The sequence below is a fragment of the Dermacentor silvarum genome, chromosome 6, assembly GCF_013339745.2.
Source record: "Dermacentor silvarum isolate Dsil-2018 chromosome 6, BIME_Dsil_1.4, whole genome shotgun sequence".
Lineage (NCBI taxonomy): Eukaryota > Metazoa > Arthropoda > Arachnida > Ixodida > Ixodidae > Dermacentor > Dermacentor silvarum.
The window spans coordinates 22,152,108-22,169,124 of NC_051159.1; the positions used below are offsets into that span (position 1 = coordinate 22,152,108).

Consider the following 17,017-nt stretch of genomic DNA (forward strand, 5'->3'; position numbering starts at 1 on the left):
AAAAAAGTTAGAGGATTCCTAAGCATATTCTTATGAGATGAAAACACGAAGAATGAGGCAACACCACATTGCAACACCCTTCCGTAACAACAACCTATCCAAAAGAAACGCTTTCGCGTTCTCATCTCATAAGAATAAGCTTAGGGTTCCTCCAACTTTCTCTCTCTCTCAGAGAAGAGCCGCCGACCCCGAGTTTCGGGAGTTCGATGGTGAGGCCAAACGTCGGCGTCGTCTAGCCCTCCAGGAACCCGACAATGGTGGTGTACGCTTCGGCAACGCTAGCGCCAACTTCCTGGGTGCGGCGGCCAGGTTTCCACGCAAGTTTCTCAACCGGAACTTTCGAGCACAACGTGGTACTCGTCAGTGGAATTCGTTCGGAGGACGAGGGTGGCAATGTGGCCTTGTTGGTCTGTCATCATGGAATGGTAATCGGGAAGCGCACACGGACACGAGAAGAAACGAAGACTTTCAACAACGAAATTTATTTGCGGGACCGGTCGTACACAAAAACCACGTGCACAGCGATATCAACACGAAACATGACGGCAAAAAAAAAAAACGCAATCTAAGGCTGTTGCATCGAGAAAACACCAAGAACTCGAATCATTAACTGCAATTGCGGTCAGCTTTTATGACATATGTAAATAATCTATAACTCTCTCGCCGACAATGAAAGTGACGGTTTGCTGATACATTGGTCAGCGGCCGATAGGATTTGTTCAGTATCTATTATCAATCTTACATTCTCATGTTTATCCCTGTATATAATGGCGGTGTCATCTAGAAGAGGGTGACATCTACACTTTTTGCAATGCAATGCAAGAAAACCGTCACCTGATACACTCTGTACTTTATTTCTGTGCTCTCTTAAGCGCTCATCGATACATCTTCCGGTATGGCCTATGTAGCATCTGCCGCATGAGAGCGGAATACGATAGACCACCCCTACGGTGCATACGACGAACTCTTTTCTGTGGTTCTTATCACACACCGACTTTTTTTTTTTTTTGTTCTCCTCATTGGGTTAGTGGATTTACACAGGGTACTTAGTTTATTTGTGTGATGGACGTGACTCGGAGCCAAACGATCAGCAAATGATTAAAAGCTTTATTCAGCGGGCTATTATATACACAGACAACCGATGACGTAGTTGTCACGTAGCTTACGTGCACAAGAAAGAACGAGCGCGGCGTTAGGTGCCACGTCATTACATTCCTCCCGTTTAAGTTGAGTACAACTCAATGGTTCTAAACGATAGTGTCAGTAACGAATGACTGGTCGTCGGATACCGGTGGATCTTCTCAGATCGGTGTCCTCTGGCGTGTAGAGAGGACTCGGAATGGCGGGGCGGGGCTCGACGTCTTCAGCTGCTCGCACCGGAGGAAGCCTGAAATGGTAGTCGGGTAGAGGCTCTGGTGGCTCTGCTGTTAGCCATGCGTGCCTCAGTTGGTTTCGGTGCCTGTGGTGCACGTCGCCATTGGCCATCCTCACCAGGTACGATACAGGACCCTTGACTTTAATGACTTCCGCCAGCTTCCACCGAGGTCCTGCGACGAAACTTCGGGCATAGACAGAATCACCAACACCAAATCCTTTCACTACAGAGCCAGACGTAGCAGGCTGACGGTCTGGGTGCAGCTTGTCTAACGCTGTGCGTAATTTTCTACCCATCATGAGCTCCGCAGGAGTCTTTCCTGACAATGAATGCGGGGTGGTATGTTGTTTCAATAAGAACCTAGATAGCTTGCACTGTGTGTCGTTCCCCGACTGTTTCTTCAATGCTTCTTTTACTTCCCGCACCATTCCCTTCCATTACTGGCGGGATGATAAGGCGCTGTGAACACCGCACGCATGCCATTGAACTTCAGGAAAGCTTGCATCTGCTCGCTCGTCAAAGCTGTTCCGTTATCGGAAACGATAACGTCCGGAACACCGTGAGTCGCAAACAGCGCACGTAGTGTTGCAATTACTGCCGATGTTTTCATGGACGGCATAATCTGCACTTCGGCCCAGTTGGAAAATGCGTCTACGACGACAAGAAAAACTTCGCCTTTCACTGGTCCCGCAAAATGAATATGCAACCGGCTCCAAGGCTGATCTGGCTTAAGCCAGAAGTGCACTGGTTCTTTTGGATCACTTTGGCGGTTTAATTGGCATCTGTCACAGTGACGCACAAAATCTTCGATTTCTTTGTCCATATTTGGCCACCACATTAGGGACCTTGCCTGACTCTTCATGGCTATCATGCCAGGATGGTTTGCGTGCAGCAAACGAAGAACATCTTTTCTTGCCACTAGAGGTATAACTACTCTGTTGCCCCACAGGATGCAATCACGGTGCAGCGACAACTCGGTTTTTCTTACTTCGAAAGCCGTAAAATCATTGTGCACATGCGTGGGCCAACCAGAGAGAACGTATTCTTTCACTGTGGACAAAAAACTGTCCTTCTTGGTAAGTACCGCGATGTCAGTCGCTTGCAACGGTGGGCAATCCACTGCATCCAACAGCAATACGTCACCTGGTGGTTGCGTCTCGTCTTCGAGTCCGGGTGCTGGAAGACGGCTTAACGCGTCAGCGTTGCTGTTGCGGGGGCCTGGTCGATATTCCAAGACGTAGTCATATGCCGCCAAAAGCAGCATCCAACGCAGCATTCTTGGGGACACCACTTCTGGTATACGTTTCTCCCTGTTAAACAAACCAAGCAGAGGCTGGTGATCAGTTGTAATAATGAAATTCATCATCATCAGCCTATATTTTATGTCCACTGCAGGACGAAGGCCTCTCCCTGCGATCTCCAATTACCCCTGTCTTGGGCTAGCGTATTCCAACTTGCTCCTGCAAATTTCCTAACTTCATCATCCCATCTGGTTTTCTGCCGACCTCGACTGCGCTTCCCTTCTCTTGGTATCCATTCTGTAACCCTAATGGTCCACCGGTTATCCATCCTACGCATTACATGGCCTGCCCAGCTCCACTTCTTCCGCTTAATGTCAACTAGAATATCGGCTATCCCCGTTTGTTCTCTGATCCACACCGCTCTCTTCCTGTCTCTTAACGTTAGTCCTAAGATTTTTCGTTCCATCGCTCTTTGTGCGGTCCTTAACTTGTTCTCGTGCTTCTTTCTTAACCTCCAAGTTTCTGCCCCATATGTTAGCACCGGTAGAATGCAATGATTGTACACTTTTCGTTTCAACGACAGTGGTAAGCTCCCAGTCAGGATTTGGTAATGCCTGCCGTATGCACTCCAACCCAATTTTATTCTTCTGCAAATTTCTTTCTCGTGATCAGGGTCCCCTGTGAGTAATTGACCTAGATAAACGTACTCCTTTACAGACTCTAGAGGCTGACTGGCGATCCTGAATTCTTGTTCCCTTGCCAGGCTATTGAACATAATCTTTGTCTTCTGCATATTCATCTTCAACCCAATTCTTACACTTTCTCGATTAAGGTCCTCAATCATTCGTTGTAATTCGTCTCCATTGTTGCTGAATAGGACAATGTCATCTGCAAACCGAAGGTTGCTGAGATATTCGCCGTTGATCCTCACTCCTAAGCCTTCCCAGTCTAACAGCTTGAATACTTCTTCTAAGCATGCAAGTGAATAGCATTGGAGAGATTGTGTCTCCTTGCCTGACCCCTTTCTTGATAGGTATCTTTCTACTTTTCTTGTGGAGAACCAAGGTAGCTGTGGAATCCTTGTAGATGTTTGCTAAGATATTCACGTATGCCTCCTGTACTCCTTGATTACACAATGCCTCTATGACTGCTGGTATCTCTACTGAATCAAATTTCTTTTCATAATCTATGAAAGCCATGTAGAGAGGTTGATTGTACTCCGCAGATTTCTCGATTACCTTATTTATGACATGGATATGATCCATCGTAGAATATCCCTTCTTGAAGCCAGCCTGTTGTCTTGGTTGGCTGAAGTCAAGTGTTGCCCTGATTCTATTGGAAATTATCTTGGTGAATATTTTATACAATACTGAAAGCAAGCTAATGGGTCTATAATTCTTCAGATCTTTAACGTCTCCCTTCTTATGGATTAGTATAATGTTGGCGTTCTTCCAGCTCTCTGGTACACATGAAGTTGTGAGGCATTGCGTATAAAGGGCCGCAAGCTTTTCAAGCATGATATCTCCTCCATCTTTGATTAAATCTACTGTTATTCCATCTTCTCTAGCAGCTTTTCCCCTGGTCATGTCTTTCAAGGCGCTTCTAACTTCAGCGCTAGTTATAGAAGGAGCCTCTGTATCCGGTTCATCACTATTTTGAATGAAAGTAGCTTGGCTGTTTTGGGCACTGTACAGGTCAGTATAGAATTCTTCCGCTGCTTTTACTATGTCATCGAAATTGCTGATGATATTACCATGCTTATCTTTCAGTGCATACATCTTGCCTTGTCCTATGCCAAGCTTTCTTCTTACCGATTTAATGCTACGTCCATATTTTACGGCTTCCTCAATCTTTCCCACGTTATAATTTCGAATATCCCTTACTTTTTTCTTGTTGATTAGTTTTGACAGTTCAGCGAATTGTGTCTGATCTCTTGAGTTGGACATTTTCATCTTCTGTCATTTCTTTATTAGGTCCTTTGTTTCTTGGGAGAGCTTACCTACTGGTTGCCTTGGTGCCCTACCTCCCACTTCAATTGCTGCTTCTGAGATCAACCTAGTTACGGTTTCATTCATTACTTCTATGTTGTCTTTATCTTCCTTTTCTAAAGCTGCATATTTGTTTGCAAGCACCAGCCTAAATTGATCTGCTTTTACCCTTATTGCTTCTAGGTTGGCCTGTTTCCTCTTGACTAATTTCACTCTCTCTCTCTTCAAATTGAGAGAAATCCGAAACGTCACTAACCTATGGTCACTGCACTTAACCTTACCTAACACTTCTACATCCTGCACTATGCTTGGATCGGCAGAGAGTATGAAATCTATTTCATTCCTTGTTTCTCCATTAGGGCTTTTCCAGGTCCACTTCCTGTTGCTGCGCTTCCTCAAGAAGGTATTCATTATTCGGAGCCTATTCCTTTCCGCGAATTCTCCTCTTGCATTCCTAGAATCGATGCCGTAATTGCCAATTGCTTGCTCACCAACCTGCTTTTCCCCCACTTTTGCATTTGAAGTCGCCCATGACTAAAGTATACTGAGTTTGCACCTTTCTCATTGCTAGTTCAACATCTTCATAAAACTGTTCTATTTCTTTATCATCGTGACTAGAGGTTAGGGCATAGGCTTGTACTACCTTCATTTTGTACCTCCTATTCAGCTTTATTACTACAACTGCTACCCTCTCATTTATGCTGTAGAATTCATCAATGTTGCCCGCTATGTTGTTATGCACTATAAATCCTACCCCGGATTCTTTCTTATCTGGAAGACCTCTGTAGCAGAGGACGTGGCCGTTAGTCAGCACCGTGTAAGCCTCACCAGTTCTTCTAACCTCACTAAGGCCAATAATATCCTAGGAAATGCCTGATAATTCTTCAAATAGTCCCGCTAAGCTAGCCTCACTCGAGAGGGTGCGCGTGTTGAACGTTGCCAGGTTCAGTTTCCATTGGCGGCCTGTCTTAACCCATGGCCCTCAGTTCCCAGTGGCTGCGGAGCACCTGACCAAGGCGGCGGTCATTCCTGCTACGCGGCAGAGGGTGCTAAGAATCTCTGGGTCAAGACAGGCCACCAATAATGAAATTGCGCCCGGCCAAATACTGGCGGAACTTTTTTACGCCATGCACGATGGCTAAGCCCTCTTTGTCAATCTGCGCATACTTTCGCTCACTTGCTCCAAGCGTTTTCGAAGCGTACGCTATCGGTCGTTCGGTACCGTCCGGTTCTCTGCGCGCCAACACGGCTCCGATCCCAACAGGAGATGCATCGCATGACAGCACGATTGGTCGCTGCGGATTACACGAGATTAGAACTGTTGCTGACGCTAACACGTTCTTGAGTGCACTGAAGGCTTGGTCGTGTTGGCTATTCCAAAACCAGCGGCTATCTTTGTCCAACAAACGGTGGAGTGGTTCCGCGACTTCTGCTTTTCCTTTTAGGAAACGGCTGTAAAAATTTATTAGCCCAAGGAATGATTGCAGCTCCTTTTTCGATGACGGAGTCGGTGCGTTCAGAATCGCTTCTACCTTGCTCGTGCTAGGATGAATTCCCGTGGCGTCTATCACATGACCCAAAAACTCGCATTTTTCTTTGTTCACTCGTAGGCATGCGTTTTGTAGACGGGTGAGCACTGCCTCTAGTCGTTCTTCGTGTTGTTCTAGCGTGTCTACTGATATCAAGATGTCATCGACATAGCATTTCACGCCCGAAATACGTGCCAGCAGTGTGTCAATGGTGCGCTGAAACAACCACGGCGCTACGGAAATGCCAAATGGAAGTCTGCGCACGTTAAATAAGACGTTCATTGTGTTCGCAGTAAGCACTGTAGCCGATTCATCATCCACAACAAGCTGTTGATAGGCCTGAGCCAAATCCGGCTTCGTGAAAAATTTACTTGGCCCTAGTGATGCCAAGACCTGCTCAGTTGTGGGCAAAGGATAGACGCTGTTTTGAACTGCCTTGTTCACTGTGCTGCGATAATCACCGCACAGGCGTATGGAACCATTTCTCTTTCTCACTACTACGATGCCCAAGCAGAGGACTGTACTGGTTCCCACACACCTTCTTTAACTAGCCTGTCTATCTCGGCTGCGACGTCATCTCGAAGTGCGAATGGCACTGCTCTTCAAGAACACCGGTTGTGCTTCATCTTTTAGATCTATGTGCACTGGATCCCTAGTGCAGCCTGGCAGATCACTTCCGAACACCTCTTGAAAGCGCTGAACCATTTCTGCACCCTCGGACACTTTTTTTATTCCATGAATTTCAATTCCTAAGGCCTTAAACCAACTTCTTCCCAGCAGGCTGCTGCCTTGTTTGCTCACTAACAGTAAGGGCAATTTCGCACACTTTTCTTTGAAGCGCACTTCCACTATTGCCTTTCCCAGCATCTGCAGTGGCTCTTTCGTCCAAGTCACGAGCTGCGTGCCAGTACTCTGAAGTGCGATTTTGCCTGCGCTGCCTTCAATTGCTCGAAACGTTTCTTGACTGACCAGCGAGTGTGACGCCCCTGAGTCTACTTCCATCTGCACATCTTTTCCTTGAATCCGTACAGTGGCGAAAAACTTTTCAAGCTCGTGAACTTCGCAAACCGAGTAAAGTTCTTCTACTTCGTGAAGCGGTCTGCTTGTCTGACTTTGCTTTCGTGCCTGTTTATTTTCCGACTTCTGGGCAGCAGTTTGCTTTTGACTTAACTGCGATTCTTTTCTGAAACGACATGCTCTCGCGATATGGCCCGTTTTCTTGCAGTAGCGACATGCCGCGTAACGAAACTTGCAAATTTCAGCACTGTGCTTACCGTTGCAGCGGTAGCAGATGACTTCTTTGGACGAAGCCGGTTCCTTTGAGCGCGTTTCGTGGACGGCCGCGTCGCCGGTGCCGCTCGCGTCACTGTGGCTCTGTGTCCTGATTTCTCGTTGCTGTCGTTGAGTTACTTCCGCTGTCACAGCCATGTCGTACGCCACAGCGAATGCCAGGTTCCTTTCTGCCAGTAGACGTTGTTGTACCGCCTCGTTGTTGATGCCGAAGACGAAACGGTCTCGCATCATCTCGAACAGTGGAAGCGTCTTGTCTCCAAAACCGCAGTTTTCAGCCAGTTTTCTCAGCGCTGTCACGTAGTCTGCGACGCTTTCCCCTTGAGCTTGGTTACGCTTATAAAATAAAAATCTTCCGTACAGTACCGACGGCTTCGGGTGCATGTGTTCACGGACTGCTTTCTTGCTGCAATCGTAGGTTGCAGCTGTCGGCCTTTCGGGTTTCACCAGCGTCACGATGAGACTGTACGTTTCTTCTCCGCAGGAGCTGAGCAAAACCGCCCGCTTTTCTTCGCCCTCTGAAAGCTTGTTCGCTTCGCAGTACATTTCCAGTCGCTCCACGTACTCATCCCATGACGCGCTTGTACCTAGGCGGTACTCCCCGATGCCGGTGACTGGCATAGCGCCGCGCGCATTGGTCGGGCCTGCGCCGGTCCGCTGCCTGCCTCGTCGCCAATTGTGATGGACGTGACTCGGAGCCAGACGATCAGCAACTGATAAAAGCTTTATTCAGCGGGCTATTATATACACAGACAACCGATGACGTAGTGGTCACGTAGCTTACGTGCACAAGAAAGAACGAGCGCGGCGTTAGGTGCCACGTCATTACAATTTGGAGCTGAAAAAACAACGCGCACGTTGCCTCGACTCCCTATCTTTTTCAGGCTATGCGAAATCTGGTGTATGTAGGGGATCACTGCGGTTTTCACCTGGTCACGTCCGCTAGCTCTCGCATTCTCATGAGGGCATTGTCCCGAACGTTCCTGTTTGAGCACCTTTTCTGCCACCGACAACAACACCTGGTTAGGATAACCAGCCTCCTTAAGCCGCGCGGACTGCTGCTCGAAACTGGTTTTCATTTGGTGTGGGCATGATTCCTTAAGGGCGTTTTTCAAACGCATGTTAGTTATGCCCCTCTTCACCAACTTCGAATGAGCTGAATGAAATTGGAGAACGGGTTTGTTAGCCCAGCAGGTCCTACTATAAGTAAAAATAAACTGAACGTCAAGAAAGCGTAGCTTATTGTTGACAGGCATTTCAAAGGTCACGTCAAGAGGTCTCAAGCACTCGCGATAAATCACAGAGACATCAGCACATTTTTCTTGGAAACTATTAGCAGGACAATCCAGAAACACTAGAAAATCGTCGACAAATCTAAAAGATCGCTGAAAATATGTTAATACCGTGAGGCGTTCACACATGTGCTTATCTAATTGTGCTAAATATAGGTTGCTAAGGACGGGAGCCAGACACGATCCTATGCAAATGTCTTTCTTCTGCAGGTGTGGCCTAGTTCCACTGTATGAAGGTTGAAGACAGGTAAAAATGCAAGAATTCTAAAAACCCTTCTACTGAAACACCTGCTTCCTGTGAAAACCTTATATTTATCAATACAATCCTCGACACATTGAAGAAGGTCATTCTGTGGAATGGAATAATATAATTCTTTCACGTCGGCTGAGAAGGCCTTGAAGCCCTTTTCGGCGTTACACCTAGCAAATTCAAGGACTTCGTCAGAACTTCTTACAAGAAAAGGGTCATCAATCTCTAGGATGTTCTGCTTAGAAAGCAGGTACAGGGCCTCTCTAGCTTATGCCAAGTGCCGCTTTCGGAAATTATGACTCGAAACGGAACATCCTCTTTGTGCGTCTTAGCATTAAAAATACATCCAAAACCTTCTTATCTGACTTCAGTATACTTTTCCTTAGTTTATCGAGATTCAACTTTCTGCAAATTTCACTTGCTCTCGCTGCTACTTCCACAGCAGACACATCCTCGCGCTCATTGAACACTGCAGAAATGGCTGGACCGGCTTTTTCCGAGAAGCATTTGTAGGAAAAAGCGCAAAACCGCCGTCTTTGTCGGTCGGTATGACACAAAATGAATTACTCTTCAGGTAAGACTACGCGTTTTACAGGTAACTTAACAGGTAACGTTTTACAGGTAACTTTTACAGGTAACGTTTTACAGGTAACTGCCGGCGAGAGAGTTAGATTATTTACATATGCCATAAAAGCTGACCGCAATTGCAGTTCATGATTAAGGCTCTTGGTGTTTTCTCGATGCAACAGCCTTAGATTGCCGTGTTGATATCGCTGTGCACGTGGTTTTTGTGTACGACCGGTCCCGCAAATAAATTTCGTTGTTGAAAGCATTCGTCTCTTCTCGTGTCCGTGTTTTTATGCGCTTCCAAATTACCATTCGTTCGGAGGAACACCGAAGGAACACGACAACCTTCGCCTACCCCCCATTTCCTCGACAGGGGAAGGGCTAATAATTTTTATTGTGGCCTCAAAGCGTTCGATGTTTCATTATTTCTGCATTCCGCTTCCTCTTTATTTTCAGATTACCTTGGTGTATGCTTGAGTAAGTCTTTCCTTCGTTTATATATACAACGAGGTATTGATATCGCATGACGACTTGCTGTTGAATTGACACCACCTAATTACTCGATCGTCTATTCAATAAAGATCATAATTCCCGATTTGTCTGTGGTAAACTTAAGGCCTAGATTTGTCGCTGCGTTACCACACATATTCGCGAATGTCAGTAAATCAATTGAATTTTCCGCTAATAGCACTATATCGTCCGCATACATCAGGCTGCCCGTATGCCCATTATGCCCGTATGATAAATCAAACCCTAATTCACTGTTTTCCAGTTGTCCTTCTATGCTCTTTCACGACCCCGAAAACGTGAAAACAATGGAGACAGTGGACGTCCTTGCTACAGTCCTTGGTGAATTTCCACCGCTTCCATAAATTTTCGACCTTCTCATTAAGTTTGCACTCGGTTGTCTACATATATCTCCCTCAGCAGCTCCACGAAATCGTCTTCTATGCCTTTGTGCTTGAGAACATCCCATAACAATTCTTTTTCTGTTTCTGTAGGCCCCCCTAGTGTCTAGAAATGCTATCCATAAACGTATATTGTGAACTATTAAGATGTCCATGCACCGAGTTAGTACAAAGCTATTTTCCTCTAAGCGTCTGCCTGATCTGACTCCATTATATCAGTATATCATTTTTCTGCACCGACTTGGGCAGTTGTAATTTTAAGGCCTCCGTTACCATTCTATAAATCACCGACGCAACTCTAACTGGCCTATACGTGCTTGTCGTATCCTTATCACCTTTACCTTTGCAGATAAGGTTCATCTTGATTTCACGCCGTCCAACTGCAGTTTTCTTCGTTTTAATCACTTGCTGTATGGTATTAGTGAGCAAAGCCTTGCTCTTCAGACCCAGGTGCTTATTAGCTGTATTGGGATTTCATCAGGTCCTGCGGCCGTGTTAATAGGAACATTTTCGTCGGCTTTCTTTCTAGTAAAAGCTCACTCCGCTAAATTTGGATCTCTCTGTTGCTGCTCTATCTGTTTTAGTTCGAACTGTCTTTCGTGCCGTAGTTATCCCTAATAACGTATCTGATGTAAAGCAGCACATCGTCTCCTTCGAACATGCTTTCCCTCTTCATCTTTTATAGCCGTTTCAGAATTTTTAGTTGGCGCTTCAAGTGCTCTTACACCGTTCGAAAATATTTCTGGTACACCATTGTCAATTTTCCCAATGTTATACACCCAACGTTAACTTGTGCATTCAATTTTCTCTTGCACGAGCTCATTTGCTACCCTTTTCTTTTCTGGGTACTCGTTACATCTGTTGCACAGTTTCTCCGTGTAATCCCAACTTTTTGGCTTCTCAATGTTCCCTAGACGCTCTTCTATACGTTGCTTTAGTTCCTTGTGTGGGGAGCACACGCTGTCACCTTCTCCCGCGGGCGCTCGCCCGTCGCTTGCGAACGGAGCGCACGCAACGGTAGCCGGGCGGGCATCTCGTGCGCGCACAACGCGCGCCGCGGGAGCCGGGCGGACACGGGAGAAATGCACTTTGCCCTCTCCCGGTTCTCGCTCGCCTCTCGCGACGCGCGCGCCCGCGCGGGAAGAGGGAAAGTATCCGGCGGGCGAGGAGGACACTCCCCTCGCGGAAAGGGAAAAAGATAAAAGAGCGCGACCGAGAGACCCCCGGGGCTCTCTGACCTCGCTTGACCTACCTGCCGATACGGATTTACCCGCTGAAACCCGTGAGTGACCTCGTTTGCGTGACTACTACACGCGACGAGGCAAGCCTATTTTATTACTTATTATACAGAGCGGACTTCCCTCTGCAAGAGTGTTTTATTGCCAACAGCAATAAACGTTGTTGAGTTGACTCGCTTGTTGCCTTATTCGCCCGAACCCTACGTAGCTGCGATTACACGCGCTACGGGTTGGGGAAGACCCCCACAGTTGGCGCTACCAACGTGGTTCGAATTCGGCAACACGGCGAGTTTTTTTTTTTCTGTTTTTTGGAGCTGGGACTACTGAAGTTACAGCAAACAATGGCGACGGGCTTGTCTGACTTTCCAGATTTGTTCATGTTGTCGGATGTCGCGGCAGATAATCAGAGGCCTAGTGCTAACGCGGCGGCAGCTTCCGAACAAACCGGTAGCTTTGATTTTGAGTGTTTCACGCGAAACAGTCGGGATCACGGAAACGCCACGTTTGCAGGGTTTAGGCCTGAAAGTAGGCCTAACACGCCTAACACCTCGCCGCTTCGTCCCGCGGACTCAGAGCCACCTATGCCTCTAACTAGTTCGACGCAAGCTGCGGATGCGTCCGAACCTTCGGGCGGTAGTATTCCGTCAAGCGAAATAATGCTGCAGAATGCGCTGCAAGTCATGCAGAGCTTAGCCGGCGCCCTGCAGAACACAATGCGGGCCCCGTCGCAGAGCGAGCGACCACGAATTAAGGTAGACAGGCCTACCTATAGTGGGTACCACGATCGCACTAGTGCAAACGAGTACCTCGACCGTCTGCAGTATTAACAGCAAGCAACAGGGCTTTCAGACGCCGAACTTCTCGCGCGCGTGGTCCCTGCTTCACTGACTGAACAGGCGGCTCATTGGTTCCGACTGGCCGGACACAGAGCCCGCACAGTAGAAGAGTTCCGCGCGAACTTCCGCGAGGAATTTCTTCCGGCCAACTACGAGTGGCGTTTGAGGAGAGAGTTGGAGTTGCGTACCCAGCATCCGGACGAGTCCCTGCTGGAGTATGTTCGAGCGATGGACGAACTTTATCGTCTCGCAAGCCCTCTCGCCACCGACGCCGATAAAGTCGAGCGCGTCACACGGCAAGCGCACCCGACTTTCGCGGCCTACTTCAGGGGATGTAGGTACCGAGACTTAGACGAGCTCGCCACCGAAGCAAAGCGCATCCAAGGGGACATCCTCGCGGCACGAGCATACCGTCCGCCTCCACCCGCCGCGCTGTCACTCGAGCCTCGCTGCGCGTGGAACGGCGGCGGGATCGCTTCACATTCCCCGAGGGTCGACGCGTCGGCATCGTTCGCCGACGAGCAGGTCCAGCGTGGTTGGGAATTATCAGACCGCGCCTTGGACCCGTACGCCTACGCGCTGAAAACAGCACAGCATAACGCGCCGCGGCAGGAACTTGCGAGAACGGAAGAGCGGCACATGCCGACCGCCGAGCGTGGAAGCTACGGCCCGCCGGATTGGAGCGACGGGCGCCCACGCCACCGAGGCTTCGGTGGCCGTTGCTACCAATGCGGCGGACTGGGGCACATCGCCCGTGACTGCGCAAGCACGCCGGGCCGAGGTCGAGCACGTGGTTCGGGAAACGGGCGAGGCCGCCGGTGATCCACCTTGGGTCCCGGGCGGCGATCTCGAACACAACTGGTGATTTCGATTTACTTGCGCCTTTGGCTTGTCGCGTAGGAGATGTCGCGGACTCGCAGGCGCCGTTCATCGAGCTAACGATAGCCCGAAAGAAGTTTGCCGCATTATTGGATACTGGGGCAAGCGCTTCTTTATTTGGTGACGAGGTGTTGCAGCATCTCCGCGAGAACAATATCCGCTTAAGAGATAGTGACATCACTTTCCGCCTTGCTTCCGGCACAGCACAATCGAGCGGTGCAGCTAGACTAGTTATTCGTTGGGAGAGACGCGTCAGGCGACAACGCCTCGTACATCTTCCCGGTCTGTCAGTGCCTGTTATTTTAGGTCGAGACTTTCTCGCCAAGTCGGGTATTTTGATAGACATCGCCAGCGGAGGTTACCGAGAGAACGGAACGGGTGTTTTGAAGCGTTTCGCAAAAGCGCCCGTGCCTGCGGCGACACGCCAGTCTCCGGGGGCGGCGCGAGCGGGCCACACCCAGCCGCAGCCGAGCGAGCAAACCGTAATCGGTAAAGACGATCAAAGCAACGGAGAGACGGTGGCACAACATTGTGCCGCGACGTTGCAAGGGGCAGCGCACCCACTTTTATCAGAGGTCAACAGCCTGCCGGAGAGAGAAAGGGCACGACTGTCATCGCTGTTGTACGAATACGACGCGATTTTCACGGACCGGGCGGGCCTCACTACGTTAGTCAGGCACAGGATAGACACGGGTGACGCTGCGCCGTGGAAATGTAATCCTCGGCCGATAAGCTTGACTAAACGGAAAGCACTTGACAGCGCCTTAGACGAACTCATCGACACAGGCGTTGTGGAAAGGTCGAACAGCCCATGGGGCTTCCCGGTAGTTCTAGTCCCGAAGAAGGACGATACTTATCGCCTTCGTGTAGACTACCGCAGGCTGAATGAGGTTACGAAGAAGGATGCGTACCCTCTACCCTCCATTTCCTCTTTAGTATCTAACCTAGGCGGGGCGAAGTACTTTACGACGCTCGATGCTAGTCGTGGATATTTTCAGGTCGAAATGGACGAGCGTGACAAAGAGAAAACGGCTTTCACTTGTCACCGCGGGCTCTTTCAGTTCAAAAGAATGTCTTTTGGCTTAGTCGGAGCTCCCGCTACTTATCAGAGGTTGATGGACCGAGTTCTAGGAGATGCGAAGTGGCAACATGCTCTCGCATATCTCGACGACATAGTGGTTTATTCGAAAACATTCGACGAGCACTTGCGCCACTTGAGAAGCGTCCTAGACAGGCTGAGGTCCGCGGGTATCACGTTGAACCCGAGTAAAGCTCAGATAGCTGCGAACAGAATAACGCTGTTGGGATTCACGTTGGACAACGGCCGCATTCTGCCGAGTGAGGATAAGCTCGAGGCTATACTGAGCTACCCGTCGCCGAAAGACATCGGCGAACTGAGACGCTTTCTGGGATTGGTGAACTTTTATCGCCAATTCATTCCAGACTGTGGGGCAGTGCAAGCGCCTTTAACGAAGCTCTTGAGGAAAGACGAGCGTTGGACTTGGGGTCCAGAGCAGGAGGCGGCACTGCGCGGCCTCACAAAGGTGCTCGCTGACACGGCAGAGTTGCAGCTGCCCGACTTGAACAGGGAGTTTGTGATTCAAACAGACGCAAGCGACCTGGGTCTAGGTGCGATTTTGCTTCAGGAGCACGGAGGCATTCTCCGACCGGTTGCGTTCGCGAGCCGTTCGTTGACGCCGGCGGAAAGGAACTAGTCGGTGACAGAGAAGGAGTGTCTCGCGATAGTTTTCGCTCTGCAAAAGTTCGACTATTATGTTGACGGACTGGCATTCACGATTGAGACGGACCACATGGCTCTCACTTGGTTGAGTCGTTTGAGCGAGCCGAGTGGCCGCCTGGCGCGTTGGGCACTGCTGCTGCAGCGTTACGACTTCACCGTGCGCTACCGCAAAGGAAAAAGCAATGCCGCAGCGGACGCACTTTCGCGAGCGCCAGTCCGAGGCGAGGGAGAAACCCTAGCCGTAGCCCGAGTAAGGGACGCGGAACAACCGTCGATCCTGGGCGAGAGCGTGAACCACGTAGATGTTGTCGGTTCCGCAGGAGTTGTCTTCAGCAGAAAGGAGCTGTTCGAGGCTCAGCAGAAGGATCCGTTTTGTCGAAAAGTGCTCGACGGGCTCCGAGAGCCGGGCGGCGCGGCCGCCGCGCACATGGAGGCAGCTGGTATTGCTGTCGGCGCGGAGCGCTCAGGAACAGCTGGTAATGCTGTGAGCGCGCTGGATTCCTATCTGCTGAATTCCGACGGCGTCCTGCTGAGGTATATTGCCACCGAGAACGACACAAGTGAGGCGTTTAAGGTGGTGATACCGCGCGCGTTGAGAGCAGCACTGCTACGCTACTTTCATGACTCGTGCATCGCTGGGCACGCGAGCGGCCCCAAGACTTACGTTAAGTTGTGTCGCTTCGCTACCTGGCCAGGCATGAAACGGGACGTGATTCGCTACGCCCGATCGTGTCATGTGTGCCAAAGCGTGAAGCCCCGAGGCGGACGACCGCCCGGCTTCATGCAGCCTATCGACAGCCAGACTCCCTGGCAAATCGCGGCATGTGACGTCATGGGACCGTATCCCACAACACCGAGCAGGAACAAATTCTTGCTGGTGGTCACGGATCACTTCAGCAAATGGGTAGAACTTTTCCCCCTACGAAAACTGACGGCACGGGTGATCATGGATAAGTTGATGGAGGTTTTCACCAGGTTTGGTTTTCCGGAGCAGTTGATAACGGACAATGCGTCCTACTTCACTGCAAAGGTGTTCGTTGACTCGTGCGCCGCACTGGGCATTAAGCATAAGAAAATGACAACCTGCCATGCTCAGTCGAACCCCACTGAACGAGTCAATCGCAACATCAAGCACATGCTTGTCGCGTTCTCTGAAAGGCATAAGGACTGGGATACCTACCTTCCAGATCTGGTTTGCATTGCGATCGACAGTGAACTGCTCGACTGGGTATGCGCCTTTTTCTCTCAACCTGGGGAGAGAGCTGCCGAATCCGATGGATAGGGTTCTCGCGGATCGCAGCGGAATGCCAGTCGCACCGTCAGCACGAGCTGAATACGCGACGCATCTACGTGCCAAGATGACGGAAGCTTTACATAAAGCACGCTGTAATCTTCGCACTGCAAGGGCACGGCAGAAGGCGCAGTACGACCGCTCGCATCGGAACGTCCACTACGAAGTGGGCAATCTGGTGCTTCGACGCCAGCACGTTCTCAGCGATGCTACCAAACAGTTCGCTGCCTCGCTGGCGCCGAAGTGGACCGGGCCGTATCTAGTGAGACAGAAGGTTTCCTCGCTTGTTTACCGGCTCGAGAACAAGAAAGGAAAGCCGATCGGCGGACCGGTACACGTATGCGACCTGAAACGCTACGTGCCGCGTGATGAGCAGTGGGATGACGATCAGGCCCTCCCTCAACCGCGATCGGTGAGAGAGAGTAGTCAGAACCGAACGGCGAGCCCGCAGCCGCGCTACAATTTGCGTAGCAGGCGAAAGTAATCTGACTGCTAGTTGCGTAACCCGACGACTGCGAGGAACATTCGTAAGTCCGGGTGGCGTTGCGTACCGCGTGAGCATACAGCCGCGCCGGGCTGGCACCTTGGTAGT

General features: G+C 49.8%; 2 protein-coding genes across 2 annotated transcripts in view; one reads left to right on the top strand and one right to left on the bottom strand.

The window, feature by feature from the left end:
- Positions 1-17,017, top strand: part of LOC119455327 (leucine-rich repeat and immunoglobulin-like domain-containing nogo receptor-interacting protein 3) — a 616,024-nt gene that overhangs the window by 553,802 nt on the left and 45,205 nt on the right. The window lies entirely within an intron of this gene.
- On the bottom strand, positions 1,359-8,218 carry LOC125946207 (uncharacterized). Its single transcript, XM_049668706.1, has 2 exons — positions 7,408-8,218; positions 1,359-2,685 (listed from the first exon to the last, which is right to left on the bottom strand). Exons 1-2 carry the CDS (start codon positions 8,042-8,044, stop codon positions 2,564-2,566), a joined length of 759 nt encoding a protein of 252 aa, XP_049524663.1. The 5' UTR covers positions 8,045-8,218; the 3' UTR covers positions 1,359-2,563.

Bases quoted from the DNA above. Each gene is read 5' to 3' on its own strand.
- LOC125946207 (XM_049668706.1), bottom strand. From the start codon at position 8,044: ATGCCAGTCACCGGCATCGGGGAGTACCGCCTAGGTACAAGCGCGTCA. The intron at 2,686-7,407 runs GTAAGCACAGTG...TTTGTTTAACAG, and splicing joins CATCTGCTACCGCTGCAACG to GGAGAAACGTATACCAGAAG.